This window comes from Talpa europaea, assembly GCF_964194135.1.
Source record: "Talpa europaea genome assembly, chromosome: 14".
NCBI lineage: Eukaryota > Metazoa > Chordata > Mammalia > Eulipotyphla > Talpidae > Talpa > Talpa europaea.
Window position 1 is genome coordinate 10,399,469 of NC_140082.1, and position 25,068 is coordinate 10,424,536.

At 46.3% G+C, this 25,068-nt stretch overlaps 1 protein-coding gene across 1 annotated transcript; it reads left to right on the forward strand.

Annotated features, from left to right (window-relative positions):
• SUDS3 (SDS3 homolog, SIN3A corepressor complex component) lies at positions 1 to 25,068 on the forward strand (the record flags this gene model as incomplete). Its single annotated transcript, XM_084253921.1, has 12 exons — positions 1 to 304; positions 2,092 to 2,161; positions 4,578 to 4,633; positions 6,423 to 6,494; positions 8,758 to 8,777; positions 9,931 to 10,087; positions 14,223 to 14,324; positions 15,302 to 15,366; positions 15,533 to 15,554; positions 16,311 to 16,416; positions 22,187 to 22,271; positions 24,970 to 25,068. The coding sequence occupies exons 1-12, from the start codon at positions 163 to 165 to the stop codon at positions 25,066 to 25,068; spliced, it is 996 nt and encodes a 331-aa protein (XP_084110047.1). The 5' UTR covers positions 1 to 162.

Below are 25,068 nucleotides of genomic sequence, written 5' to 3' on the forward strand. Positions count from 1 at the left end.
AGGGGCGGAGCCTTGCGGAGACGGGGAAGGGGTCGGCCGGGCTGCCCGGGCTCCCGCTGCTCGAGTTCGCGGCCGCCCCGGGCGCTGCCAGGCGGAGGCGCCGTCCGCAGGGCGGGCGGGCCTGGTCCCCCGGCGGCGAGCGCGGCGCCGGGCAGAGGCGACATGAGCGCCGCGGGGCTGCTGGCCCCGGCCCCGGCCCCGGCGGGGGTGCAGCCGGCCGTGGAGTACTACCCCGAGGACGACGACGACCTGGAGAGCGCCGAGGACGACGAGCGCAGCTGCCGGGGCCGCGAGTCCGACGAAGGTGCGCTCGGCCGCTCGGCGGGCCGCGGGGCGGGGGCGGCACCGCTGCCGGAGGGGGTGGGGCCGCCTGGGAGAGGGGCGGGGCGACCTCCCGGGTTTGGGGGCCGCGGGGGGGTCCCCTGGAGTTGCCTCCGCGCGGCTGAGCGGGGGGAGGCCCTGGCTCCTTGTGCCCCCCAGATGGGGACCGGCCCTTGGGAGCTTTTGCGAGCTGGAGTTCCCTTTAGGGTTCTGCCCCGCTTCTCAACCGTCTGTGCCATCCTTGGGGTGCAACGAGCACCCCTTCCTTTTTAGATTCAGAGAGGACCAGAGCAAACCCGGTTTGGCTTGCTGGTCCCCAAGCTGCCCTGCACCCCCGGGATATGCTTAAAGCAGCCCTTCTCTGGGTAGTGCAGTGCAGGGGGGAGATGGATGATTGGGTTGGGGAAGGGAGCGGGACCTGGAATCAGGCGGATCGGATTTGGCTCACTCAGCCCAGCCTTGCGGCCTTAGTCAGCTTGCTTGAGCCTCCACGTCTCAGTGCCCCCAAGTGTGAGCTGGCTGTGAGTAGTCCCTGCTTCCTGTGTAGGTGTGAGGAGTAAATGAGACAGAGGCGTAAAGTGCTTGGCCTGCCTGGTATCTGCTGAATATTCAGTTACTGTTTTCACCCCTGGGGGGAGAGAGGAATTTGTTGACTGATGCCCAGGTATTGTGTGGAAGGTACCATGTGTTTTACATGTCGTTACTGCCTTTCGGAGCCTGGCTTTTCACACTGGGCTTTGTAGTTTGGCAAGGAACGCTTTTTTTGAGAGATTGAGGAAGGAGCTGGCTGGAGGAGGAGAGAGGTGAAGAAACATCCAAGGACAAGGCACCAAAAAAAGGGGATGAAGAGACACCCCAATACATGAAAAGTTGTGGAGCAAAGGCTAGACCAGCTGCCTGCAATGAGGTATATTATTCATCCCTGTGCCCCGAGTGCCAGGTGCAGTGGCTGGCATCTGTCAGGATCTCCTTGCCTGAAGGAGGGGAGAAAGGTTTGTGGAGAATGGAATCTGCAGCAGCCTTTAGAAAGAGAATTGCAAGCATCAAGTTGCAAGAACTGTGTGGGTTGGGTTAAGCTACATTTGAAGACAAGGCTTAAGATAGTGTTTTCCTGTGACTCGCTGGCACTGCTTTGAGTGGCCACGAGGGGGAGCAGTGAAGCTAAATTTGGTTTATCCCCCTCAAGTAAGGGCTGTTGAAATTCTGTAGACTCGCCACCATTTGCTTATTTTAAGAACAGTGTTAAAAATGTTCTGAAAAAGTGTCCCTTTGAGCATCTGGTGTTTTTTCCCCTCTCCCTTTAGTTGTAACTTTGAAAATATTTCAGTTAATAGTTTACCTGGTTATTTTGGTTCTCTTTTGAATAGCGCAAGTGGTCTCTATTAAAGGCAAATGCCAGAAGACAATATACATGTTGGGTTGGTCTGAAATAGTGATCAAGGCTTGGCTGCCTGGAGCTTCGCACTCTCACACCCACGTTGCCTTTCCTAAACTGTCGGGTTCTGCAGAAGTAGCAGCCTTGACCATGAGTGCCTATTTCTGATTCATCCCTTTCACTGACTGCACGTCAGATAAAGCAGGCTCTCTGCATAATAAAAATGGTGTGAGCTGGCAATGGTATTTTTCTTTTCTGGATTAACTATAATACTTTACATTGATGACTACATGTAGGCCTGCAATGAGTAGAGACAGTTGATTGTCACTGTGTCAGGTGATACCAGTTCTGTGCATCATGATGTTAACAAACCCTTCTTCCCCAATTTTACTTAGACACAGAAGATGCTAGTGAAACTGACCTGGCAAAGCATGATGAAGAAGACTATGTTGAAATGAAGGAACAGTGAGTAGGATTTTTATTTCTTTTTTGGAATATAGAATTGGCAAAGAAATATTTACAGTGACCTTTTGTATGTGGTTTTGACCCCAGGCTTCCAAAGACCATATATGTGTGTGCACAATTTCCCCACTTTAAATTGGCCACATTTAATCAGTCTTCCTGTTAGAAGAGTCTTTTGTGGGTAGACGTGAAAGAACCTTGAGGGAAATGATCCCTGGGAATAAGACCATATTACAGGAGAGAACTGTGCCTCCCTTAATTTTTTTTTTTTTTCCCAAACATGTGAAAACCATTGCTCAGAGAGCATAAATGTTGCTTGAGGCTGCTGGTCTCTTGGATGGCGAGACCCAGGCAGCACTGCCTGTAGCTGGACAGGGTGCTGGCTGTGCAATGAACGCGGTGCAGGAGAACAGGGCTCCTGACTCCCGCCCTGGCCTTCCCTGATCTTCAGGCAGAGCCATCACTAGATGTATCCAGGGAAACTGAAGAAACAACTTACTTTTAACACAGATGCAAGGCAGTATAGACTATATCCACAAAGTATTTATTGCATCTGTTTTGATGTTCTTGATTTGACTTTTAAACTTCTTTATCTTTAAATTGGACAGTGTACCTTCCTTTCCTACTCGAGCCCGTTTGCAAATGTTTTGTGACCATCCTGTGCGTTCTGTCATCCTTCTCAAGCTTTGGAACCCAATGGGTTAATTCAGCTAAGTGCAGAAAATTGTGACCTAATTCTGATCAGTGCGGATTTTTCTCACTTCATCCCTGAAAATGCTTGCTTTTTGTTTCAATTTTACCCCTTTCAGGCTTTTTACTGATTTACCTTTGGCCATTCGAGATACAACTTCACATACCTGCTCTTCCCCCAAATCTCAGTGAATCTGATTTTTATTCTGTTTACCTCTTCAATCTGTTATTATTTCCTTGCAAAGACACTTAAAAGTCAAAGGCAAATTGTCTAGCAAATTTAGGTGGTAGAAAATTTAATACACTGTGTTCCAAACATTGACTTCTTGCAAGCAGTTTACACATCCATCCCTTCTTGTACTTGATATGTTTATTATTTTTAAAGATTTATTTATTTATTTATACAAGAACCGGGGTACAGGCCAGATGTGCTGGAGGATAAGAGGATTCACCAGAGACAGAGTGGAGAACAGAACAGGCAGACTGATGAAATTCACTGCTGAGGGGAACAGCGGGCGAAACAGGAGAGGTCTACTCGCCATGTGGGACCCTCGCTGGCTGGCCGGGGTCGAACCGGCGCTGCAGAGTCTGCGGACAGCTTCACAGCGTGGCGCTCAACCACCTGTGCCACCAGGGGAGGCCCTGTACTTGATGTGTTTAAACATTCTTTTGAGATGGTCTTTTTATTGGCTATGACCCTCAGTGTTTGATAGAGAAAATCGTTTTGATTAAAATGGACTGCCTCATGTGACTCAAGGGTCCATCAGAATCCTCCCAGAAGCATCAGGCCTCCTGTGTAATCTCAGATTCCACTTTATTCTTTCCTCTGCCTGTGGCTAGTTGGGTGTATTTGCAGCTCTTGAACAATCAAAAGCCTGTTTGTCGGGCAGTATTCTTCATTCAGATGGCAAATGTTTTTGTTACTGTGAAGTTGGGGGTGTTTATCAGGTAGCAGCAAAAATATGGCCGCAGTGTGATCTACATGTGGAATCTCTGTTCAAACACAATGGCCGGCATGTCTCCCAGCTGCTAACCCAGGGGATGTCAGGGAAGAAAGTGATGTGCTGGATTCTTTTGTTTCATGTGTTGCGTGTTCTTACCTAGCTGGGGCTGCAAATAAGACCTGCATTTCAACTTTTGTTACTGAATTACTCCTTTTTCTCTGATCCTAAAAGAGCCTGCTTTTAGATTGACATGCAGGTTTATTTACTTTGTGCTTACACAGCTGTGCTAAGTAGGGAAAGGTGCTGAAGGCATAATCTTACTGCTTTGGAACATGTAATCAAATTGTGGAGGGTCGGTAGAAGAGCTGTGTTTTCATTCCACTTCTACAATTTCATGTGTGTTACTTCGAGATTCAGAGGGGAAGAGCACAACATTTTCTGATTTTCTTTGTGCTTGCCTAGCTCTGCTTATCATTGCCACTCATTAAAATCTGCAGGTCATATTTGTAAACTTCAGACTGATTCTCTAAAGTTGGGGTCTAACACTGGAGAATCAACAGATTTGGGGTTCGGTGCAAGAACATAGGATCCTTGTCCCTTTCTGATTCCCGTAACTGCAGGTGCACTTAAAATCAGTCGGCAGACTAATTTTCTCTCTCCCTCAAAGAACATTACTGGCATTCCCAAAATGACCAGGGAATTTCTGTTCATAGATTATTGTGAAATTGAGTATTGAATGTTTCTGTCTCTCAGTGTGGCTCTCTCTCTCTTTTTTTTTTTAACAGAATGTATCAGGACAAACTGGCTTCTCTCAAGAGACAGTTGCAACAGCTGCAGGAAGGTTGGTGTGTGACTTAGTCCTTCCCTTCTGAATATAGTTCCTGATATTACCGGCCTTTCAAATCTGAAATCTGTTATTTCACTGCTCTTTGGAGAGACTCCAGATCCAATCTGGCTGATTTGGGCTACCCAGTATGCATTTTGCTCTTTTGCTGTCAGTAAAGTGATGATTTTTGAACTATTATTTCAAAATCTCACTTAGAACATTGTGTGAACATGCTGTGAAAACCACTGTGGCTGAAGCTAGACATTTTTAGGAGATTGTTACTGAGGAATAAAATGGGAGCTGTCTTTCTAAACTGAATGCTCAGTAGCCATAAGTCGTCCTCAGCGCTGTCTTTTGGCCTGCTGAATTAGATGTGAATTGTGTCTGGTCCTGCGCTGTTTGCTCTCAAAGGCAGCTCTGTATGGGGTGAAGAGCGCAGGCTCTGGGGTGCCGTCACAGGTTGGAATCCCATCTTCTCTGTATTCTGGAAACTTGACTCTTAACACATTACTTTGTCTTGCTTAATTTGTTCTTTAGTCTTTGAGCTAAAGTAGATGAGCTGCATGGTCCATGAGGGGTGACTGGCACCGTGGTGCTCACGTGCACTTGGTGATGGGCAGCTGCTGCTCCTAAGTAACTCTTGGGCTTCGTTTTGTGGTGTTCCTTGGCAGGAAACTGCTTCTCCACTGGTTACTTCTGATGCGGGCCAGTCAGCACGTCTTAGGCTGACTTCTTACTAGTAAAAAATGTTCCCCTGAGTTGCACTCACATATCTTTATTTTTTTTTCTTTCCATGATAATGGAACTATTGAGAAAGAAATACAAGCCACTCTGGCAGATCTGTAAGCCTGACTGCTGTGGTTGAGTAGGATGTTTTGAAAAAGATGCCCTTAGCATTTACTGCTAAAGCCCTATGTTCAGGAAACAGTTCCTGAGGTTACTAAAATAGTTGGGGCCCTCATAATTTGCTGCTTTGGGGAAGAGCAATGAAATAAGTAGAGATTTGGTGGGGCCTCCCTGGTGGCGCAAGGGGTTGGGCACCACACTGTGGGGTGGTCTGTGGCCTCTGCAGCGCGGGTTTGATCCCCGGCCTGCCAGGGAGCAGCCCACATGGTGCAGCAGACCTCTCCTGGCTTGCCTGCTGCTCCCCTCAGCAGTTTACTTCGGTATATCTGCCTGTTCTGTTCCCTGCTCTATTTCTGGTGAATCTTCTCAACCTCCCGCACCTCTGGCCTGTGCCCCAGCTCTTGTATGCATAAATAAATAAATCTTTAAAAAAAAAAAGAAATGAGTAGAGATTTGGGAAGAGTTGCTGCCCCAGCTGTCCTGTACTGGCACTAGCCACATGTGGCTGTTTACCTTTAATGAAGCAAAGTTGATGGTTCAACACTTCAGTTTCTCATTTGCACTCATCACAGTGCAAATGCCCAGAAGCTGTGTGTGATTAGCTGCTACCAGAAAGTTCTCTCTAGACTTTACTAAAGGAAAATGACTTTTTTTCCGGAAAAAAAGTCACCCTTTGCCTCAACCCATAGCCGGAAGCAATCAGGGTGACCTTAGGTCGGCCACAGCTCTCCGCTACCCCTAGAGGGTCTTCACCCACTGGGGCAGGTGGTTTCTGCTGTGTGCCTTGTTTGAGATCCGGAGTCTAGTTAGCTCTGTTGGGTGTGGCTTTCCTTGGTTTGTGTTTTACCTTGAGGTTACTAAAATAATCACTTTTGCTACTAGAAAGTAGTTTCAGTCAACAGTTTGGAGCAATTTCATCTTTGAAGTAACTTTTTGTTTTGTGAATGCTTAAAATCAGGTACATTACAGGAGTATCAGAAGAGGATGAAAAAGCTCGATCAGCAGTACAAAGAGAGGATACGAAATGCAGGTAAGGCTGGGAAATAAATCATCTTCCGATTTCCCTCCTTTTGCTCATCACCTCTTTGGTTTGGCCATAAGAACTTTTCCACAATGTATCCCAGACACCCCACAGTAAGGAGATTTGGGGAGAAGAGACTCCCAAGCTACTGTTGTGTACAGTGGTTCACCTTTGCCCCCATTGCTGAAGAGATCGTGAAGTTGAGGCTGGGAGGGTGGCTCGTGGTGGTCAGGTGATGTTCCCGGCCCAAGGACTGTCTTGCACATTCTTACCTTGCATGCCTGGCTTCATGGACAGTCAGAGGGGCTGACTCGAGAAAAGGATGCGAGGTTGTTTAGTTCCTGTTTGAAGTTTGTTTCTATCTCTGTTCTATGCTCTGGGAGGGAAGGGCAACCCCTTGTTTGTTTCCCTCTGGTGTTGAAGTGTAAGCATTTAGAGAAGAAGAATGTGCTTTGGTGTGTTTTACCCAGTCAGTGCATTCATTTATTGAGCATCTGCTCCATCTGAGCACTGAGAAATAAAGAATCTTGTGACACGTTGGCCTTGATGTTAGGAAACTCGCTGGTTTGACAAACAACATCCAAGGGTTGATGACAGGTTAAGAGTGTGTAAACCCAGCTGCCTGTGCTGACAGATCTCTAAGTGTTGATTTTAAAAGTCCTCATCAGCCAGCATTTTGAACGCCAGCGTGGAGCTGGTTCCAACTGTGGCCCAAGTACTGTTGGGTGTGAAAATGAGGCCTGGGGGCCTTTCCTCAGGCTGCTGTCCTCTCAGCTTCTGGTCCAGTGAGTTCACCTTTGTGCCAAAAATTAGCACCCCTTCTTTTGGTTCCCCTAGTGAATGGATGTCCAGTGTACCCCAGTAGATCAAAAAGGAGCTGAAGGGTATGGGGTACCAGTAGAATGATGATGTCGCTATTAGCCTCCTGCCCACCCGTCTCAGGCCTGCCTACTCCACTTCAAGTTCCTGAGGCTCCTCCTTGGGACTTCTTGAAAATCCTAAGCCCTCCTCCTGGGTCCCCTGTAGCAGGTGGCTCTGTGGAGGGTGAGGTCTTCTCCCATCCGTGCTTAGAGGTCTGTGCCTGTAAACAGATTTTCTCTGGGAGCCTCAGTTTCCCCATCTGCAGAGGAGAAGAATAGCTCAGGGAATTATTGGTTTAAGGAAAGAACATTGATGTGAGCTGTTTTTCTGAACCGAAAACTGCAGGCTGAGTATTGAGTGCTCTCAGTAAGAAAAATATTGTCCTCGTGTGTTCTTTTAGGAATATTTCTTCCCCTAGCTTCAAATGCAGAAGAGCTTTCAAAAGCACATTCCGTGCAGAGATAATCCACCTGCTTTAGTTGTGTCTGGTGTCTGGCTGCTTTACAGCCACCATCAACTATAGATGCTAATTGTCAGTTTGGCTTGTTGGGGCAGGTGTGAGTTCTCGAAACGGCGCAAGACCTCAGCTGCCTGGCCCGGGTGTGTGTGGTTCACGTCTGAAACGAACATAGGAGCAATCGTGTTGGGCTCCTGTGCCCAGTGAGTCGCAGTGCCAAAGCATCAGGGATCCTGGGGGCTTAGGAAATAAGCACTGGCTTGTCTTTTTCCTCAGCCATTTCCTCATTCAGTAACTGTTCGTTGACATCTGGGCTCTTAACGTGGAGTCCTTGGAACTCAGAACCCTGGAAGTGTGTGAATGTGCACGTGTACTTTTTGGGCCATGGATCTGTAGGATTTAGGGGGTATGCGAAGGAAACTATGATAAAATGTGAGCAGCACTCCTGGAGTTGGTGGTCACCAATGAATTTTGTGGAACATTTGCGGCACCACACTGTCGCCCAGGAAAAGAGTCCAAGCCATGGATCTGTTTTATTCCCACTTTCTGGGTTAGTGTATTATGATCTGGTGGTGGGTAATCAGTTGCTGCTCGCCCGACACAGCATTAGGTGGATGTTGGAAGGTGTGTGTGTTGGGGGGACATGGGCTGGCAGGTGTGCTGAGTGGAAGAAGGGATGACTTATTTCGCCAGGGTAGTTTGCTTCCTGATGCTTGTTTTGCCCTTGGGCAGAACTGCCAGAGCTGATTCTGTTGAGGGCCAGATTTTAACAAGACACGAGTGCTTCTTGCATCCTTCCCTTCATGTATATCAACACTTTACTGATGAAAAACATTTGCTCTGTGTAACCGTGCTTTCAGAAAGCAATTACTGCTTCTAAATGAATCCTAACATCACTGTCTAGAAGGGCGCCACCGCCTAGCGATTCTAATTGCACTTTTTAATCTCTTTCAGAACTCTTCCTCCAGCTGGAGGTAAGTACTGAGGATCTTCTGGGGTGGTCTGCAGGCTCTTTCCAAGACTGGATTCTTGCTCTCCCGAGTCGGCGACCTTTCCTCAGTCACCATGTTGTTGGGAAGCCCCAGCTGGAATCCTTAGCCCTGCTCTGTCTGCCTGAAGGACGAGTGGTCTCGGTTCTGAAACCCCATCTCTTCACTTGGTGGTGCAGCCTCTGCTTATCACAGGGGCTTAAGGGGCACCCCGCCACTGCTCTCTCGTTGACTTTTCTCTCAGATGAATGCCATTTGGGAGTGGGCCTGACTTAACAATGGCCTAATAGTTTGTTATCTTGCTCCCACAGCAGCCTTGTCTCTGAATTGCCTCCACAGTTGAGTTTTACTATTGAAACTCTCGGGGTCAGTAGAAAAGACACATTGAAAATTTTTTCCTTTCACGCAGCAGACGCCTGAGTGCTGGTTCTGCGTGCTGGTTCTGCGGGAGGTGCAGGGCTGAGTGACAGACATGGGGGTGTGGGAGGGCCTGGTTTTTCAGAGCCACACTGTTGAAGCCATTGGACTCCTGGGTCAGTGCAGCTCGCGAGCCCCGGCCACAGCCCACCCTGAGCCCTGTTCCCTGCTTACTGCAGTCCATGGTGAGATTTAAAACATGGATGCTAAGGCAAATTTTATTTGATGATAATTTCATCGTTTCAGTACTTCAGGTACATAATAAATGATCTGCTCTAGCTGCACTGTATCTTACTGTAAGTATCAAAAAATATAGTAACTGAGGCCATCCTGACTCAGTAACTTGTGATTAATTTTAAATGTAGATATTTCATCTGGAACATGCTGTTTTTCTTTGACAGGTGTCTTGAAAAGGCTTTATTTACTATTTCTGAGGAACGTATGTTCTGTTTTAACTTGCTAGCCATAAAGTGAGAGGTGTGGATGAGAGGACATACCTGAGTAGCAAGTGAGGTGTGCTCACAGAGGGGAGTGGACGGACGTGGTGTGGTTTTTATCCGTTCCTTGGACACATACCCTGTCCTGGAGATGCGCATGTCAGACATCTCTCATCCTCCCAGCGAGGGGACTTCCTTCGCTCTTGTGTGCAGTGCTGGGCTTGGAGTCGGAGCTCTGGCTGCCAGAGCCACGTTCCCCATGCCTGTGTTTCTCTTTTGCTCAGACTGAACAAGTCGAGAGAAATTACATTAAAGAGAAGAAGGCAGCGGTGAAAGAATTTGAAGACAAGAAGGTTGAGCTCAAGGAGAACCTGATTGCTGAGCTAGAAGAAAAGAAGAAAATGATTGAAAATGAAAAACTGACGATGGAACTGACTGGAGGTAGGAAAGCATGGTCCTGAGACCCCGTTAGGGCCCTTCAGAGACTTCCCTGTTACTGTCTCAGTGCCTCTGCAGAGTGGAGCCAGCCAAGGGCAGGTCAGACACCTAGTGCCATCCTGTACTGTGTGGACTCTGTGACTTTCGGCAAGCCGCTTAGCCTCCCTGAGCCTCCCCCGATCATAAAATGGGGCAGATCACAACCAACCTTGCCAGACTGTGAACACACATAGGCGTGTCCAGTATGCGCCCTACACATAAAAGACGTTCAGTAACGGCAGGCTCTGCATAGTCCATGCGACCTCTCGGTTATGCTTTATTTAGTTTCTGGGTCAGCTGCCATTCCTGCCTTGCTTAGGCTCCTGAATTACTTACCCAGGTCCCTCTGTGGTGATGGGAATCCCTCTGCTTTGTTTTCTTTTCAGTCTGCCTTAATTACAGGAAAGGCATTGTCTTCCTTTGACCTAGATGTGAGAACAAAAGCTTTTGGCTGTCTCATCTCTGTTTTTAGGGCCCTCCCCCTGACCTTACTGGGAACATCTCAAACAGAGTTGTTAGGATTTTAGCAGGGGTAACTACACTGAATATTTTCCTGTAAAGGTGGTCAGGTCACATTAGACTCCCAGCCAAGCTCTCCCTGACTTTCTAGGATTTAGTAATCTGCATATGGGGACCCAGCAGGTTGCAGGCAAGCTTAAAGGAGAAGCAATGTGGGCCGACTCTTTTGCCATATGTAGCCAGGAATTGGCTTGAACTGTAGCTGCTTTGAAACTTGGCAAAATTTCTGCCATCAAATATTATAAGGCCTTCTGCACACTCCAAAATTTAACTTTGATGATCATGTTCATGAAGTGGGGTGCTCTGGGGTGTGTGACATTAGGAGGGGTCCATAAGAATTGCATTGTTTCCATGTAAGTCTCGGAGGCTGACTTTGGAACTAAGAGTATGTTTAAAAGCTATGTATCCCCCTTTGGTTCTGGCACTGTGAACCAAGGTGGCTCTTGACATGAAACTAGCTCTGTTCTCACAGTACACCTAGGAGCATGTGGTTGTGTCTTAAGTGGGGGACTGACTGGAAAAATCTTCTGTTGGTTCTTCATTGAAAGACTTGACTCAGAAATTTTTTGTTTTTGTTTTTTTCTCTCTTTTTTGGTGAGGATGGATGCCAATATTGTATCGTCAGACAGCACTGTCCTCTTCTCGTAGAAATGCTTCTTTAATTAGACTGCTGGCCCTATGGTACCTTGTCCTGTACTAGTCTGCCTGCCTGCTTCCTAGCCTGCTCACCATTTTCTCTGAACCTGGCTCTGGCTGGCACTGATGCTTCAGCACTCTCTGCTAGAGCCACCAGATGTTCGTGAGCCTTCATTAGGCTGGTGGGAAATATTGTCAGTTTATAGCTGCTCCCTTTCCATCTGCATGGAAGGATATCATCACCTTACCTGTGATTTGGCATCCTAATTATTGACAAGCTATAGACATTGTTTGGCCAGGCAGTTTTACAGCCAGAATCTTAACTGGGACAGGCGGCCGCCTCAGTGACTTGAGACCGAACTTGCCAGGGTAGAAAAGACAAATAAAGGCAGGGAAATTATTTGTAATGCAGTAAAATAGATTACAGAAGTGTTTAAAGCTAGCCATGGGCATTAAAGGCACCAATGTCCTTCCTCAAGCCATTTGGTACCCTTGGTAGGGAAAGCACTGCCAAGGTAATGAGAGAGTGTTAGAAGAAAAGGCACTGGAGCTAGAAGGATAATTAGCATTTCCACAGATGGTGCTGCTATGGTGGTGGATTAAAGGCCTTGATTTCAGTTGTCTAATTGAATGACTTATTTCACCTTTGTGGATTGATGCCCAGTATCCATGTTGCCTGGCCCTGCCTGAGAAAGTGGTTTCCTAAAGTCTCCTTTTCTGGTTCAACCTGAAGATCTCTTGAAAAACAAAGTGGAATAAGAGGCTGATGAGATGCTTAGTCCAGTTAACCTGTTGGAGACAGTGGCATCTGGTCACTGGCCTCTGGGGGTGCTCGGGGCGATGTGGAGATCATTAGGACAGCTGGGTGGGGCAGGCGGGAAGATGCAGTGTTGCTGAATGGTCTCAGGTGGGTTACAGGTGGTTGCGGTCAGCATTCCCCCAAGTTGAAGTGTGAGATTCACCTGGCTGTCTTGATAAAATGCAGATTCTGGCCTGGGGGTCTGGAGGGAACCCAAGGGCCTGCATTCTAACCACCTGCCAAAGTATGGCTGCCGCTGCCGAGGGAACACACTTTGAGTGGCAAGGTTAACACTCATTACCTTGAGTGTTAGTTTTCTCTGAAGTTGAGGCCAAGGTTATAAATAACCCAAATAGTCAATGAGAATATAATGAGCTTTAAAACTTGGGGTGGGGGGCTTTGTCCTTTTTAATTGGTGTCCTCTTCCTGTCTGTCTGATCACTGCCTCTTCTTTCTTCCAGCAGCCCGCTGACTACCATTTCATTATCTTTTGTAAGTTCTTGCCTCACTAGGGGCATCTTCCAACCCTTTGGCCCCTGTTGAAGCTTCTCAGTAAAACCTACAAGTTTTCTTTAGAACATACTGGATTCATAGCCAGAGTCAGGTATAATTATCATATCAAAATAGAAGCTCTGTCTCCCGAGCTCTTATATTGAGTATATTTGAATTGCACAGAAATATGAGAACTGCCTCCGTGGGCTGACAGATGTGGATGAGTCCTGGCCCCTTCGAGGGCATAGTTCTGTGGTCGGTCTCCCCTGTTTGGCAAGGGGCTGATAGAACCCGCTAGGAGTGTTGGTGTAAAGGTCAGATGAGATGGTGCCTGAAGGTGCTTCGAGGAGTGGCTGGCTGGGCATGTGCCAGAAGTGGTGCCAGGTGTGGGCAGATTGCATGCTGGGGTGGGGTTCCTGTACCTGACTTGGGGAGACATCCCATAAGAGGGTGGCATGGGCAGTGAGGTTTGTTGAAATGCTGGAGTTTCTTGGGAGATGGTGCACCTGTCTCTGGCAGCCTCCCGGGAGGGTTAGTGTTGAGCTGCCTCCAGTGACTGGGCAGGAAGGAGGTGAGGCAGAGAGGAGCTCTAAGTAGAGGCTTAAAGGCATGAGAAGTATTCTGTGGGGGTTCATGTGAAGGAGGAAGGGAGGTCCAACTGCAGCTTTGCCTTTGTCCCGTGGAGTGGGGATCCACTGGACTGTGCGGTGGGAAGAGTATTGAGCCAGATGACCTGGATCCTGTCTCCAGAAGAATCCCCGGAGGGCGGGATGGGCAGCTAGGTGTGGGAGAGACTTGGAGGTCAGTGTGGCAGGTCAAAAGGCAGAACTGCATTATCTGGTGCCTGCAAGAAGGAACACAAGTCAGAGATGTCTCTTGCCTTGAGGCGAGAGGAGGCAGCCTTGCAAAGTGAAGTGAGGAGAGGAGCTCTCAGCCTGGAGAGCTGGGGCTGCAGGGTGCAGAGGTTGCCATTGAAGGGCAGCTGGTATTGGCGATTGGAGAGGCACTGGGGTGCGGGCGGAAATGAAACGACCCCAGAGCTCACCAGTTTATACGGACCAGCCCAGCAAAACGGAACCCCAGGAAGCCAGTTAGGGGCGAAGGAGAGATTTGTGTGGCAACGGCTGGGGAGGCTTTTGAGGTGCGAGGAGCCAGCAGCAGGGTCGGTCTGTGGAGAGAAGTCAAGAAGACTGAAAAGAGGCCTTTGTTACAAGTCTTCATTATGTCATTCTTGATAGTCAAGTAGCTACAAAAGGTCAGAAAAGAGTCAGAGTTTGTAAACGAAGACCTCGTATAAAAACGTTGGCACTGAGGCCAGTGGTCTCTGAAAGAGTCTTTTATACCAGTGGGCCTCAGTCCCCCCGCCTCTGTGGGAACAGCAGCAGTCAGTCAGCCGGCATCAGCCAGAGGCTTCTTCAATCCCACACCCCTTATGTTGGGTGGAGAGAGGACGCTCCCAAGACTAGCTTTTAGGGTGCCGGGGAGACGCCTGCTGGCTGAGCGGCCTGGCTGCACTGTGTTTCTGAGAGGCATGTGTGGGAGGCCAGCGGCGGGGATCGCTGCTGTTCTGACAGGGTCAGGTACTCTTACACTATAGAAAGTCTTAATGATTTTATGTGGGGGGAGATAGTCACCCACTCCGTTTTGCCGCAGATTCCATGGAAGTGAAGCCCATCATGACCAGGAAGCTGCGGAGGCGACCGAATGACCCCGTCCCCATCCCGGACAAGAGGAGGAAGCCGGCGCCTGATATCCGTTTGCATCAAGCCTTCATCACTTTTCCTTAATTAAGCCTGTTCAGTCCTTTGCCTCTCCAGTTGATAGACTGTATATGGCCATTGTCCCATAGTCATGTGTGACTGGAAAGCATATGTACCAAGTTCACTGTGAGAGACTGTCACTGTGTCACCCCCCTTTTTTTTTGGTTTTGTGGGAGTCCTCCATGGCTACTTTTAGGGGGAGGGATTTCTAGAGAGCGGTCATTTGGACAGGTACTTTGCATTGTACGGTAACCCTGCTTGGGACACTCACTTGAGGATACAAGGGTAACAGAATTCCACGTGAATTAATTTTTCCACCGGTAAAAACTAGGATAGTAGTTTCCTGTCTTTTGTACTTCAGTTATGTGTCCCTAAAACAGTGACTTGCAAGTTGTTGTTAACTGAAGGCAAATGAGATTTCAGCCAGACATCAAGCAGCCCTTTTAATCATAAAAATGGGAATGGGAGGCGGACATGGGAACATCGTTTCTGTAGCTTCTTGAGATAATTAGCCATTTGCTCAGAGTCCAAAAAGACTCTGTTATGTTTCTGCTACCAGAAAGGGCACAACTTCAAGATTTAAGTTGCCAGCGAAGATTAACTCTGCGTGCACATCTGTGTGTCTATCTCTTCAGCTCTTTGGAACAATAGCACTTCATGAATTCAGGATGAAATTCTTCTTTTACCTTGTCCTGTGCTTTCGCTATTGTAGTTTCCTAATTAATCTCATTCCCCCATCACACGGAAGAAGCCTGTAAGGAGTGGGGCATGAATGAATTCTTTTATATTCCTAGGCACTGCAGCATTTGGTGGGAGAACCGTCAGCTTCCAAGAGGCAAGCTATTATTGTAAGCCCATCACATGACGTAGTTACATGTTGTAAATTGTAAAAAAAAAAAAAAAAAGTACCATTTTGTCGATTTCTATTTATTTGGAAATCATGCTTTGCCAACACATTGCTTTAACTCTCAGCACCCCAGCTAAACTATTTGCTAACCGATGAACAGATCATGGAGGATCTGAGGACATTAAATAAGGTACAGTTTGATTTTTTTTGATTTATTTGAAAGCTTAGGCTTGGTATGGTCGTCTGCTTTACTTTGTTCATTTGTTACTTGTTAAATCATTTTGATACCTTTGATACCTTAAGTTGTACCTGAAATGATTTTTCGCTAAGATTTTTTGTTGTTGTTCTTCCTACAGCTTAAGTCACCCAAGAGACCAGGTAAGTCTGTGATGTAATTGGCATTTTGTGCAATCGTTTTATCAATGTTGGAAAAGTATGTGACTCTCTGGCTGGGAATTGTTGCAATTTTCACAAGAAAATGTTCATCATTTGCCTGAGAGTAGTTATGAAAACTGAAGGGAACCTTACGTGCACCTTCCCCTGATTTTTTTTTTTATAACCCTGCTGTGTTAAAGTTATTTTTGTCTTTTCCTTAGAATTTACAGTAAAAGATACATTTGATTGATTGGTTGGTAGAGGATTCCTTCAGTGTAGGCATCAGGCTTAAGGTTTAAGTACACATCCATTTCTGAAAAGGAAACCAGAGGGATGTTGCAGTATCGCTGGCTTTCCGGTGGCTGTGTGTGACCTGGCTCTGGGAAGGGATGAGCGGGCAGCTCTGAGGCGCCCCAGAAAGGAGGCTGGCCCGGTGTTCAAGGTTCCTCCCAGAGCAGCACTCGTGAATCCGTATTAGGTTGCAGAATAGAATTCTGAATGGGTAAGACTGTTTTGTGTTAAGCACCATGGTTACTCACACATCCCTCTACTCGCCAAATCTTATGGAAGAAAACGGGAGTCGCTTTTCTCGAAATTGCCTCCTAAGCCCAGAATTTCATTGAATTCCTGTTTATTACAACTGGGAGGGCTTAATGACTGTGACTGTTGCTACTTTGCAAGCATTTCAGTTAAGCGTTAGCTGGTAGACTCACCCGCAGCTTCCTGCTTAGTGTTGACATGTCTCTTTGGTTCCTTCAGCATCTCCATCTTCTCCTGAACATTTACCTGCTACACCTGCAGAATCTCCAGCCCAGAGATTTGAAGCTCGGATAGAAGATGGCAAACTGTACTACGACAAAAGATGGTAGGTAACGCCAACATACGGGTAGCTTGCGAGAGTCTCAAAGAGCCTGTTGGAAGAGAGGACTCTCTAGTTATTTAAAAACATAGCTGCTGCTCAGCTGATGTCGTACGGAGAGTAGAAAGCCATTTTAAAGTGCATCAGTAGGCATTGGATCCATACTGTTTGTTGGGTCTCAAGTAGCATTTCCCCAAAGTGTGTTCTTCTGAAAGTGGCCTCCGCCTGCTGCTGTACCATACTAGAGTTGGCAGGCTCCATCTTTTTGGCCCTGGAGACGGGCCCGGGTCTCCATCCCCCTGTGCCGTCTTCTCTTATGCCCCTGTGTGCCATCGTGAAGAGGTACTTTGGAAAAAAAGGGATTTTGTGTTCAGATAAGCTTGTGGGATGGTCATGTTAAGTTAAATGTAGCTCTCCTCAGGGCCTCTGATATGCTTTGGATTGTCACTGTGGATTTTGAGATGCTGTTAGGTGTTACTGATATTCTATCTTCCTTATCCTGCTGTGCGAGCATCGAATGAAACATACTTGGGGAACGGTGTCCTAAAACATCGCTACTCTAGATGGAAGATGAAAATCCCCAGCCTGTCCACATGTTCATTGGGAAAGAAATAGCAAAACAATGTAAGAGCACTTAGTAGGCTCTTTTTTTTGCTCTCATTTCCTGTCTGCCATGGGTTAGGCATTCTGCTGGGTGCTAGCCCCCTTTCCACAGTGCTCATTCTGCTGGATTTCCTTTCTGCTTTGTCCCTCTGCCTGGACACGCTCACTCAGTGTCAGTCGTGGCAGACACGTGCTTGTGTTCTGCCTTGAGAATGGGTTCTGTTGAGAATGTTGTTCTGGGCTACTGTCCACGTTCTGTAGCTGTCCTTGATAATGGCTCTCTGGTGATCTTTTGAGTTTCAACATATTTAACTGAAAGTTTCAAAATTGGAATAATGGTTATTTTGAATTTTCTCAGCTTTCTTTAGAAAAGCCAGCGTTGTATTAGTTGGTTACCTTTATAACCATGTACTTCTGAAGTGGGCAAAAAGGCTTAGTGATCTAGTCGTGCCTGAAATAAAGCTGTTCCAGCCCTTTGGTTTCAGTGAATGTCTCACCCAGTGGATGATGAGGGCTTGTGTGTTAGCCTCCTCTTCTGCCCTTCTCATTTGACAGTTCGGTATTTTGGAAAGGCCCATATACTGTGTGTTAATGTTGCTGCTCGGGACTCATCACCACTAGGTGGCAGGCCCTCACAGCGCAACACGCTGGGTAAAGTAAGATGAAAAATGTTTCTAATAATGAAAACCAAATAACCTTTAAAGATCAAGCCCACACATAAGAACCATCTTCAAAAATGATGAGATTTATCACTAACATTTTTACGGATCCGTGAGTCTTCAGGCCATGTGATATTTCAAATGATGTTCATTTTGTAATTGTGTTGCTTCCGATCTTCTTTCTCAGGCTTAATCCTTAGACTTTATGAGACGTGTCTTGGGGGTGAAGATGCATAAAATACAAATCTTGTTTTTCTAAAGAAAAGCTCCACGGTGACCGGTGTTTCATCACGTGAACAGACAGGTCTGGTTGAGGTGTTAGATCTCCTAAGCATTTTGAAGGAATTGCCCCATCTTCCCTACAACGGTAGCATAAACTCTGAAAATAAGGTCTCTGCAAGCATTCTGCTTTTTCAGTGGATTTAAACTTGCTTGTTTTGTTGTTCAATGTTGAGAATGGTGTCTTGTTCTCTGTGATTCTCTTCTTTGGCCCTAGGAGTTAGCATTCATGACACATTCATTGCAAGGTGACTCCCTCCCTTCCCTGCTGCTAACTGGAAGGTGTTGGTGGGAGTCCAGGCTGCTGCTCTCACCAACACAGAATGTGCCTCTCACGTCTCCCCAGGCCCTCGATGTCTGGCTTTTGTTTCCCCATCAGTTCAGAGGTTTTCATTTTTCCTTCTTTTTCAGCAGTCCCTGTCTGTGGAGGAGAGGTCAACTGAATTGTTTTATGCTCTTTCCAGTGGTGTGGAGTCTGCTGGTGAAACAGTATTTCTGGCTAAACATGTTTCATTGAGTTTTAAATGACTTCAGCGAAATGAGTGTGATTCAGGCTTCCCATTCTGGCATGAACACTTATCAAGCTACATTTCATTTTGAAAGATAAGCATCTTTCCTTGGCCTTGATCTTCTGCAGCTCTTAAGGCATTTTATGCCCTGCTGTAAGTTTCCCTCACATTTTGATTTGGACTAATGACCCTTCTTAGAAACTACTGTGAAAGTAGCTGATAGTTTAAAATAACTAACTGATAGTGCTGGTGGACTGTTTTTCTCTCCTCATTTAAATCTGGGGCTGTTAATGTGAATCAGAAATGAAGTCACCTCCTTACTTAAGTGGGTTTAACCCTCCAGCCTTCGGCTGACGCAAAGGACTTGCTGCAAAACAGTGAATATTTGCAACTTGATAAGTAATTCCTTGCATTTCTGTAACATGGCATTTGTTTTGTTTGATGTTTTGAAAGGAGGCATTAATATCAGGATTGCCAGTAGGTTATCAAATTAAATTAATTCTACCTTCTCCTTGCCCCACTTTTTGACCCACCTTCTGAAGAAATTGCTTTCTTCCGTAATAGTAGTGGTGATTCTAGTTCATTGGGTTTAATAGTGGAGGCACAGCTTTAAGAGCTTAATTGTAGGGATTCCCAGGTCAGAATTTCCATTAGTAATAATGTAATAAAGTCAGTTTGACTTCAGGGCCTTGTTCTCTGAAGCTGTTTAAAGCAGTTTTTCAGCAGAGATGAGTTGCAGCTTATAAAGCAGGTTAATTGGCAAAAAAAGTGATAATGTACATATTTACTAAGTTCTGTTGATGTTGCTTTTGAGCATTCTTTATGAAGTCTTTCCCCCTCTTTCATCAGTTTTTAGAAATTGAAAAGCAAATTTTATGTTGTTAAGGTAATCTAGACATTTTGGTTTCATCTTGAAATTCCCATCTTATTTTTTTCAGAGAAGAATTCAGGTAATTTAATAGATCTGCTCTCCAGGAATATTGATTCCTAGTACCATGTGCAGTACCTGAGAGCCCCAGTCCTGGTACCCGGGACTCCTGGCTTGCAGGTGGGCTGTATTGGGAAGCACAATGTTCAGCTCTGCTGGGGATCAAATGGGGACTCTATGGTGGACATTTAAGCCAAACTGTTTGGTGACTCCAGAGCAGGCAGACTTGGGAGATAGCCAGATGCTCAGGTCCCAGATTGCTTCTCAGGGCCGTAGACCAGATTGCATTGTTTACTCCCATTGTGCACAGGGAAGGCAGGCAGGGCTTGGGATCTGAACACATCTGAAGGAAAATGAAACATCTTATGACACTTGCTCCAGGTCTCCCAGCACTAACTGTCGTCTATGATATTGAGCTTGTAATTTAAGTGTTTTCCAATATCATGACTTATAAGGAAGTTTGGTTTTCTTTTATACAAGTAATATCCGGGGGGAAAGTAAGCTATTCGGTAAAGAAATAGTCTTACATTTTATGGTTTTATAAAATTTTAATATATATCCAGTGCACATTTTAACAGATTTACCCAGTTGGTGTTTGTGTACGATACACATGCAACATAAACACAGAAACACAATGGATGTAGTTTTCCCCTCTACTTAGCAATATATTGAGCATTTCCCACATGAATAATGCACTTCCACACCACACCCAAGACCTTTCTTTGTTAAAATATTTAGAAAGTGGTATGAGAATGACTTAATGCTAGTTACATATTGTTTTGTGTTTTCATCTCTAACAACTCGCACCCCTCATAGAATAACTGAATGTTGTTTTCTGTATATTCTAACCATTACTCAAGATGTTGCTGTTTATATTGGATAGCTGGTTTAGATGTGCAGGAAACTTGAGTTTGAGTTTTGCTGAGGACTAGTTCAGCCTTTCCTTATGCAATATACCACTCATACCTTGAGATATTACCTATTTAGCATAGTGAAGCTCCCCTGACCCAGTTTACCAGCTAATCTCTGGCCAAAAGAAACCTCAAAGCTCGGGTCTAAACCAATCTTGCTGTTCTAATTGCATTTATGATTCGATTTCTTGTAACAGTGTTTTCAGGAAGTAAATTGACTTGGAAACCTGAGTTTTCAGCTCTGAAGTAGCAGATTAAAGATCGCCTAGAACCTAGATTGGAAAAGATTGTGTGGGAGTGAGACCATCTTTCACTGTGGTGTCTTGGCAGTAGATTATGTCATTATATCAGCTAAACAGTCTTCTTTCTTCCCCCACACAAATTATAAGATGCTGGGCTTTGCTGTGAGATTTGTTTTGATGGAGTTTACATGAGTTAGAAGTCTGGTTTTGCCAGATCTTTGCAGTCAAATGAACCTTTAGTTCATTGGAGAATGTTCTCAACTGATCCAGCCTGGCCCATCCAGGACTGCCGGCAGCAGCTCAGCTGATGTGTCCAGCTCTTGTAATCCAGCTGCTGCTGCTTCATTCTGTGGTTGCTGTTGTCTCTGTGGGCTTTGCCTCTGGGTTTTCTTCAACTTTCATCTCTGGCCTTATCCTTAAACTTATAGAGGTTGGAGTTGGTCCTTCACGACAGGCTAAGAGAATAGAAATACAGAGGCTGAAAGGGGTGGGGAGGGCGCCTGTCTTCTCTGCTCCATTACAGGTGGCTTTCCTGACTCATCAGCTGAATCAGATAACCTTTGGTTCTCATGTCGCGACGCTGAGAATTCGCCTGGTTAGCTCTTGCCAGGCATGATTCTTTCATGTTCTTCACTGCCAATGCGTTGGGGCTCTGACAGCAGGGCCCTCCAGCCTCCGGACTGGTCACTGCCACACAGGGAGTGATAGAGGGCAGAATATGGCCTGCTGCCTTGTTGAGAACTTACTTGGACAAATTATTTAGAAATAACAGAACACGAATTCAAGCCCATTTCTTAGTTCTTCAGTGTTTTGAGGGTAGCGTCTGAAAGTGGGAACAGGTTTTACTTGGAAAAAAAAAATCTTAATTTACTTTTTGAGCTGGGATACGGTCAAAATAAAAAGATACTTGGGCCTGCCTGGTGGCACAAGGGGTTAAGACGCAACCTCTGAAGCTATTCGCAGCCACTGCAGCAGGAGTTTGTTCCCTGGCCCGGAAGCTACCCACATGGAGCAGCAGACCTCTCCTGACTCGCCTGCTGCTCCCCTCAGCAGTGTATTTCGTCAGTCTGCCTGTTCTGTTCCCCACTCTGTCTCTGGTGAATCCTCTCACCCCCCACACCTCTGGCCTGTACCCCAGTTCTTGGATGCATAAATAAACAAATCTTTAAAAAAAAAGTTAGATACATAGTTTTCCAATGCTTTTCTTGGCTCTTTGCGGAGGACCATAGAATAAAGTTTTAAATATAGAAGATTTAGAAGGTAATTTTAATGTAATCCAAGGAATCCAGACTCTTCTTCAAATATAAATGAAGATTCTAAATTTTATTTTTTATTTCATCCATCATCCCTTCTCCTCCTCCTTTTTAAATTTGTGTCTTTATTGATACAGTATTATATACTTAAAAATTTTTGAGTGAAGATCTTTTATTAAGTTTCCTTACCAGAACAAAACAAAACAAAACCAGAACCCACTAAAACAGTTACTACACTAAAAGGGTAGGAGGAAACTGTGGGACTGGATGGGCAGGTCTGTAGTTTTGGTGTCACAGGTGTTTGCCTATTCCCAGACTCATTGAATTGATTTAGTTGTCATTCATTTCATAATAAAGTGGTTAAAGAAATGAACATGTACTGTTTTGCGCAGGTACCACAAGAGCCAAGCCATCTACTTGGAGTCGAAGGACAACCAGAAACTGAGCTGTGTGATCAGCTCCGTTGGAGCCAACGAGGTAGGGACGGAACCCCTCATCCTTGGGTAAAGCACAGTGTGATAAACCTGAGCTGGCAGTGCCTCCCAGAAAGGGCGTGAGGTCTTGTCTTGTGTGAGGTTAGGTTCTCAAGCCAGCACTTGCAGACAGAACTTGCACACAGTCAGGATCACCCTCAGAAATCCCTTATACGGCGTGCCTAGGACATACGGGGCTTTAGCTGTCCTCATGGTTTTTGGCCCCTCACGGCACAGTAACTCTGTTGGGAACTACTGAACTAGGCTACAAAAGACAAGTCCGTGTGATACCCCTGCAGGCCGTCCTGCTGCTTTTTAAGGTTACCTCTGCTGAGCGTGGAGCTGGCCTGTGGAGCATAATCCATTGTTGTATTATTTTTCTAGAACTCTTCTTATGCAGTAATAGATTTGTTTTGTGCTGTGAGGACTTAATAAGGCACCTGGCAAGGTTCTGGCACACAGTCCGTGCTCAATAAGCGGGTATAGGCCACACTACCCCTTGCTTGCTCTCTCCAATCTGACGTCCTGTTGCCTGATGAACAACTAGCTGCCAGGCTCGCGCCCTTTGGAGTTGGTCTCCTCAGTCACCCTGTGCAGCGGGGACTGCTTTGGATACTCAAGGGTGACTCAGCAGGCCCAAGTCCTCCAATTGGTCCTTCACTAGGAGGCCGTCAGCAGCATGTATCCAGTATTGTTAGTAGTTCTCGGAAGTTTAAAACTTCAGTAGCTGGACTGGCTTGATCTTCTGTCAGCCCACAACTCTCCACAAAGGAATTGATTTTTATGTGTCTGCCCACTGTAACTCATTCATCCAGTGCACAGTAAATCTAATGAAACTGGATTACAAAATAACTTAAGCCTCTTCTATTCTCCCAGCTTCCTGAATTGAAAATGCCCTTAAATGTGACTAGTTTGCAAAATGATTGTTTACTTGTAAGTTAGGGAGAGCCTTCCAGATAAATGACTGTCATTCTCCTCTGGACCCAGAGTTTGTGTGTCACTCCAGTCACGTCAGGAGCAGGGCAGGGCCTCTGACAGACAGACCTGCTGTCCCACAGGCAGGAGGCTTTGGGATTTCCAAGCAGAGCATGTGTGCCTGGCTGCTGTCCAGAGTGCTAGTGGCTCCTGGTACCCCAGCCTACCTGCCGAGCCAGTGCAGCATTCTCTGTGACACCTCCGACTTCTCAGGGAAATAGAAATACAAGTTGGATTATTTTCACGCGCTCTCTGTTGAAGATTGTCACTCTTGACATAATAGAGTGTCAAGGAGGTCTGACGAGGAAACTCACACTGAGACATGTCTCCTGGAGTGGAGGTGCCTCGGTGCGTTGGGGGCAGACCACTCTGGGAATAGAAAACCTTTTCACTTCTTGGAAACATTCCAGCTTATTTTTCAGGTCAAATCCTATGTGACGCCAGAGCCACCTGGCTCGTGCATAACTTGACTTGAGGCACATTTGGTGGGTGGGTCTGAACATGATGGTGAATCAGTTTGGCTCTCCTTGGCGTGACTTATTTAAAAATGGTTCTGTGAGGTCCATCAGAAGCTTCATGTGAGGTCGTTACCTTTATTTTAAACTAGTCATTTGATTGTGAAGCCTCTCATTACTCATGTTAAAGAAATTGAGGTGAAGTGGAGAATAAATTTGTCTCAAATCTGGAAACGGAGTGGAGGAGTGAGGAGATCTATTGTAAAGTTGCATATATGGGTGAGTCGCTGGTTTTTAAAGAGTTAGGCTATGGCTCCATCTAATTGCATGTTAATTGAGCTGATGGGAAGGATCCTTAGGGATGCACGTTGCAGGAAGAGTAGGGATGTTGAGAGGTGCCAGGATTCACAATGGGACAAGTGCTTTGGGCCTTATTTTTCTGAAAACGGGGGTGACCAGAATACTTACTTTGTAGGGTGGTTCTGAGCGACAAAAGCCTCAGCTCAGTGTCCGGCACACTGAGGGCACAGGAGCCTCTTGCTTGGGTTGGACAGGCCGGAGGGATGGAGGAGCCGATGTCCTTCCAGCCTGCTGTGGGGACGCCAGCTCTTAGCGTCAGTCCAGGCATCCCCCTGCTGCAGGAGTTCATTCTCAGTTCTCTGGAAGAATGCATCTACCCTGTAAAATGCAGAACATCTGATAGCATCTCTGAGAGAGATCTAGTGAGGAGCTCATTCCACCTTCTCGTGATCCTAATTGGGCCTTTGCTCACTCCTGGGCATCTTTTTTTGTTATTATTTTTTCCTGCTTTTCCTGTCACAACCATTAGCCTTAATTGGCAGGAAACCAGAGAACTGAAAGCTTTAATATGGAATTCCCTTGGAGCAAGGAAAGTATTTCCAAATTTGCTTGAAGTTTATGTTCATGAATATATGTCTAGAATGTTGATAACACTCTAATCAAAACAGATTTGCGAAAGTGCTTAAGACCAAAGCCAAGACAGAACCCAACATCACTGTGCTTTCCATTTTCTTAACAAAGGTGTAAGATAGGAGGCTGAGTGAAATGAGGTCAAGGGCTAACGCCTGCTCTCTGCACTGGAGGCCACAGGCCCAGGAGGTGCTGACTAATGCGTGGCCAGTTGAGGGGTCCTTTGAGGAAGAGGTGGCCGGCCTTGTTCCCACCCCCATTCACACAGACATTTTGATGCTCTGGAGGCGTGGCTCCTCAGTGTCAGCCTCTCATCTGCTTCCCTCTCCTTCTCCCTGGCAGATCTGGGTGAGGAAGACCAGTGACAGCACCAAGATGAGGATTTACTTGGGCCAGCTTCAGCGCGGGCTCTTTGTGATCCGCCGGAGGTCAGCGGCCTGA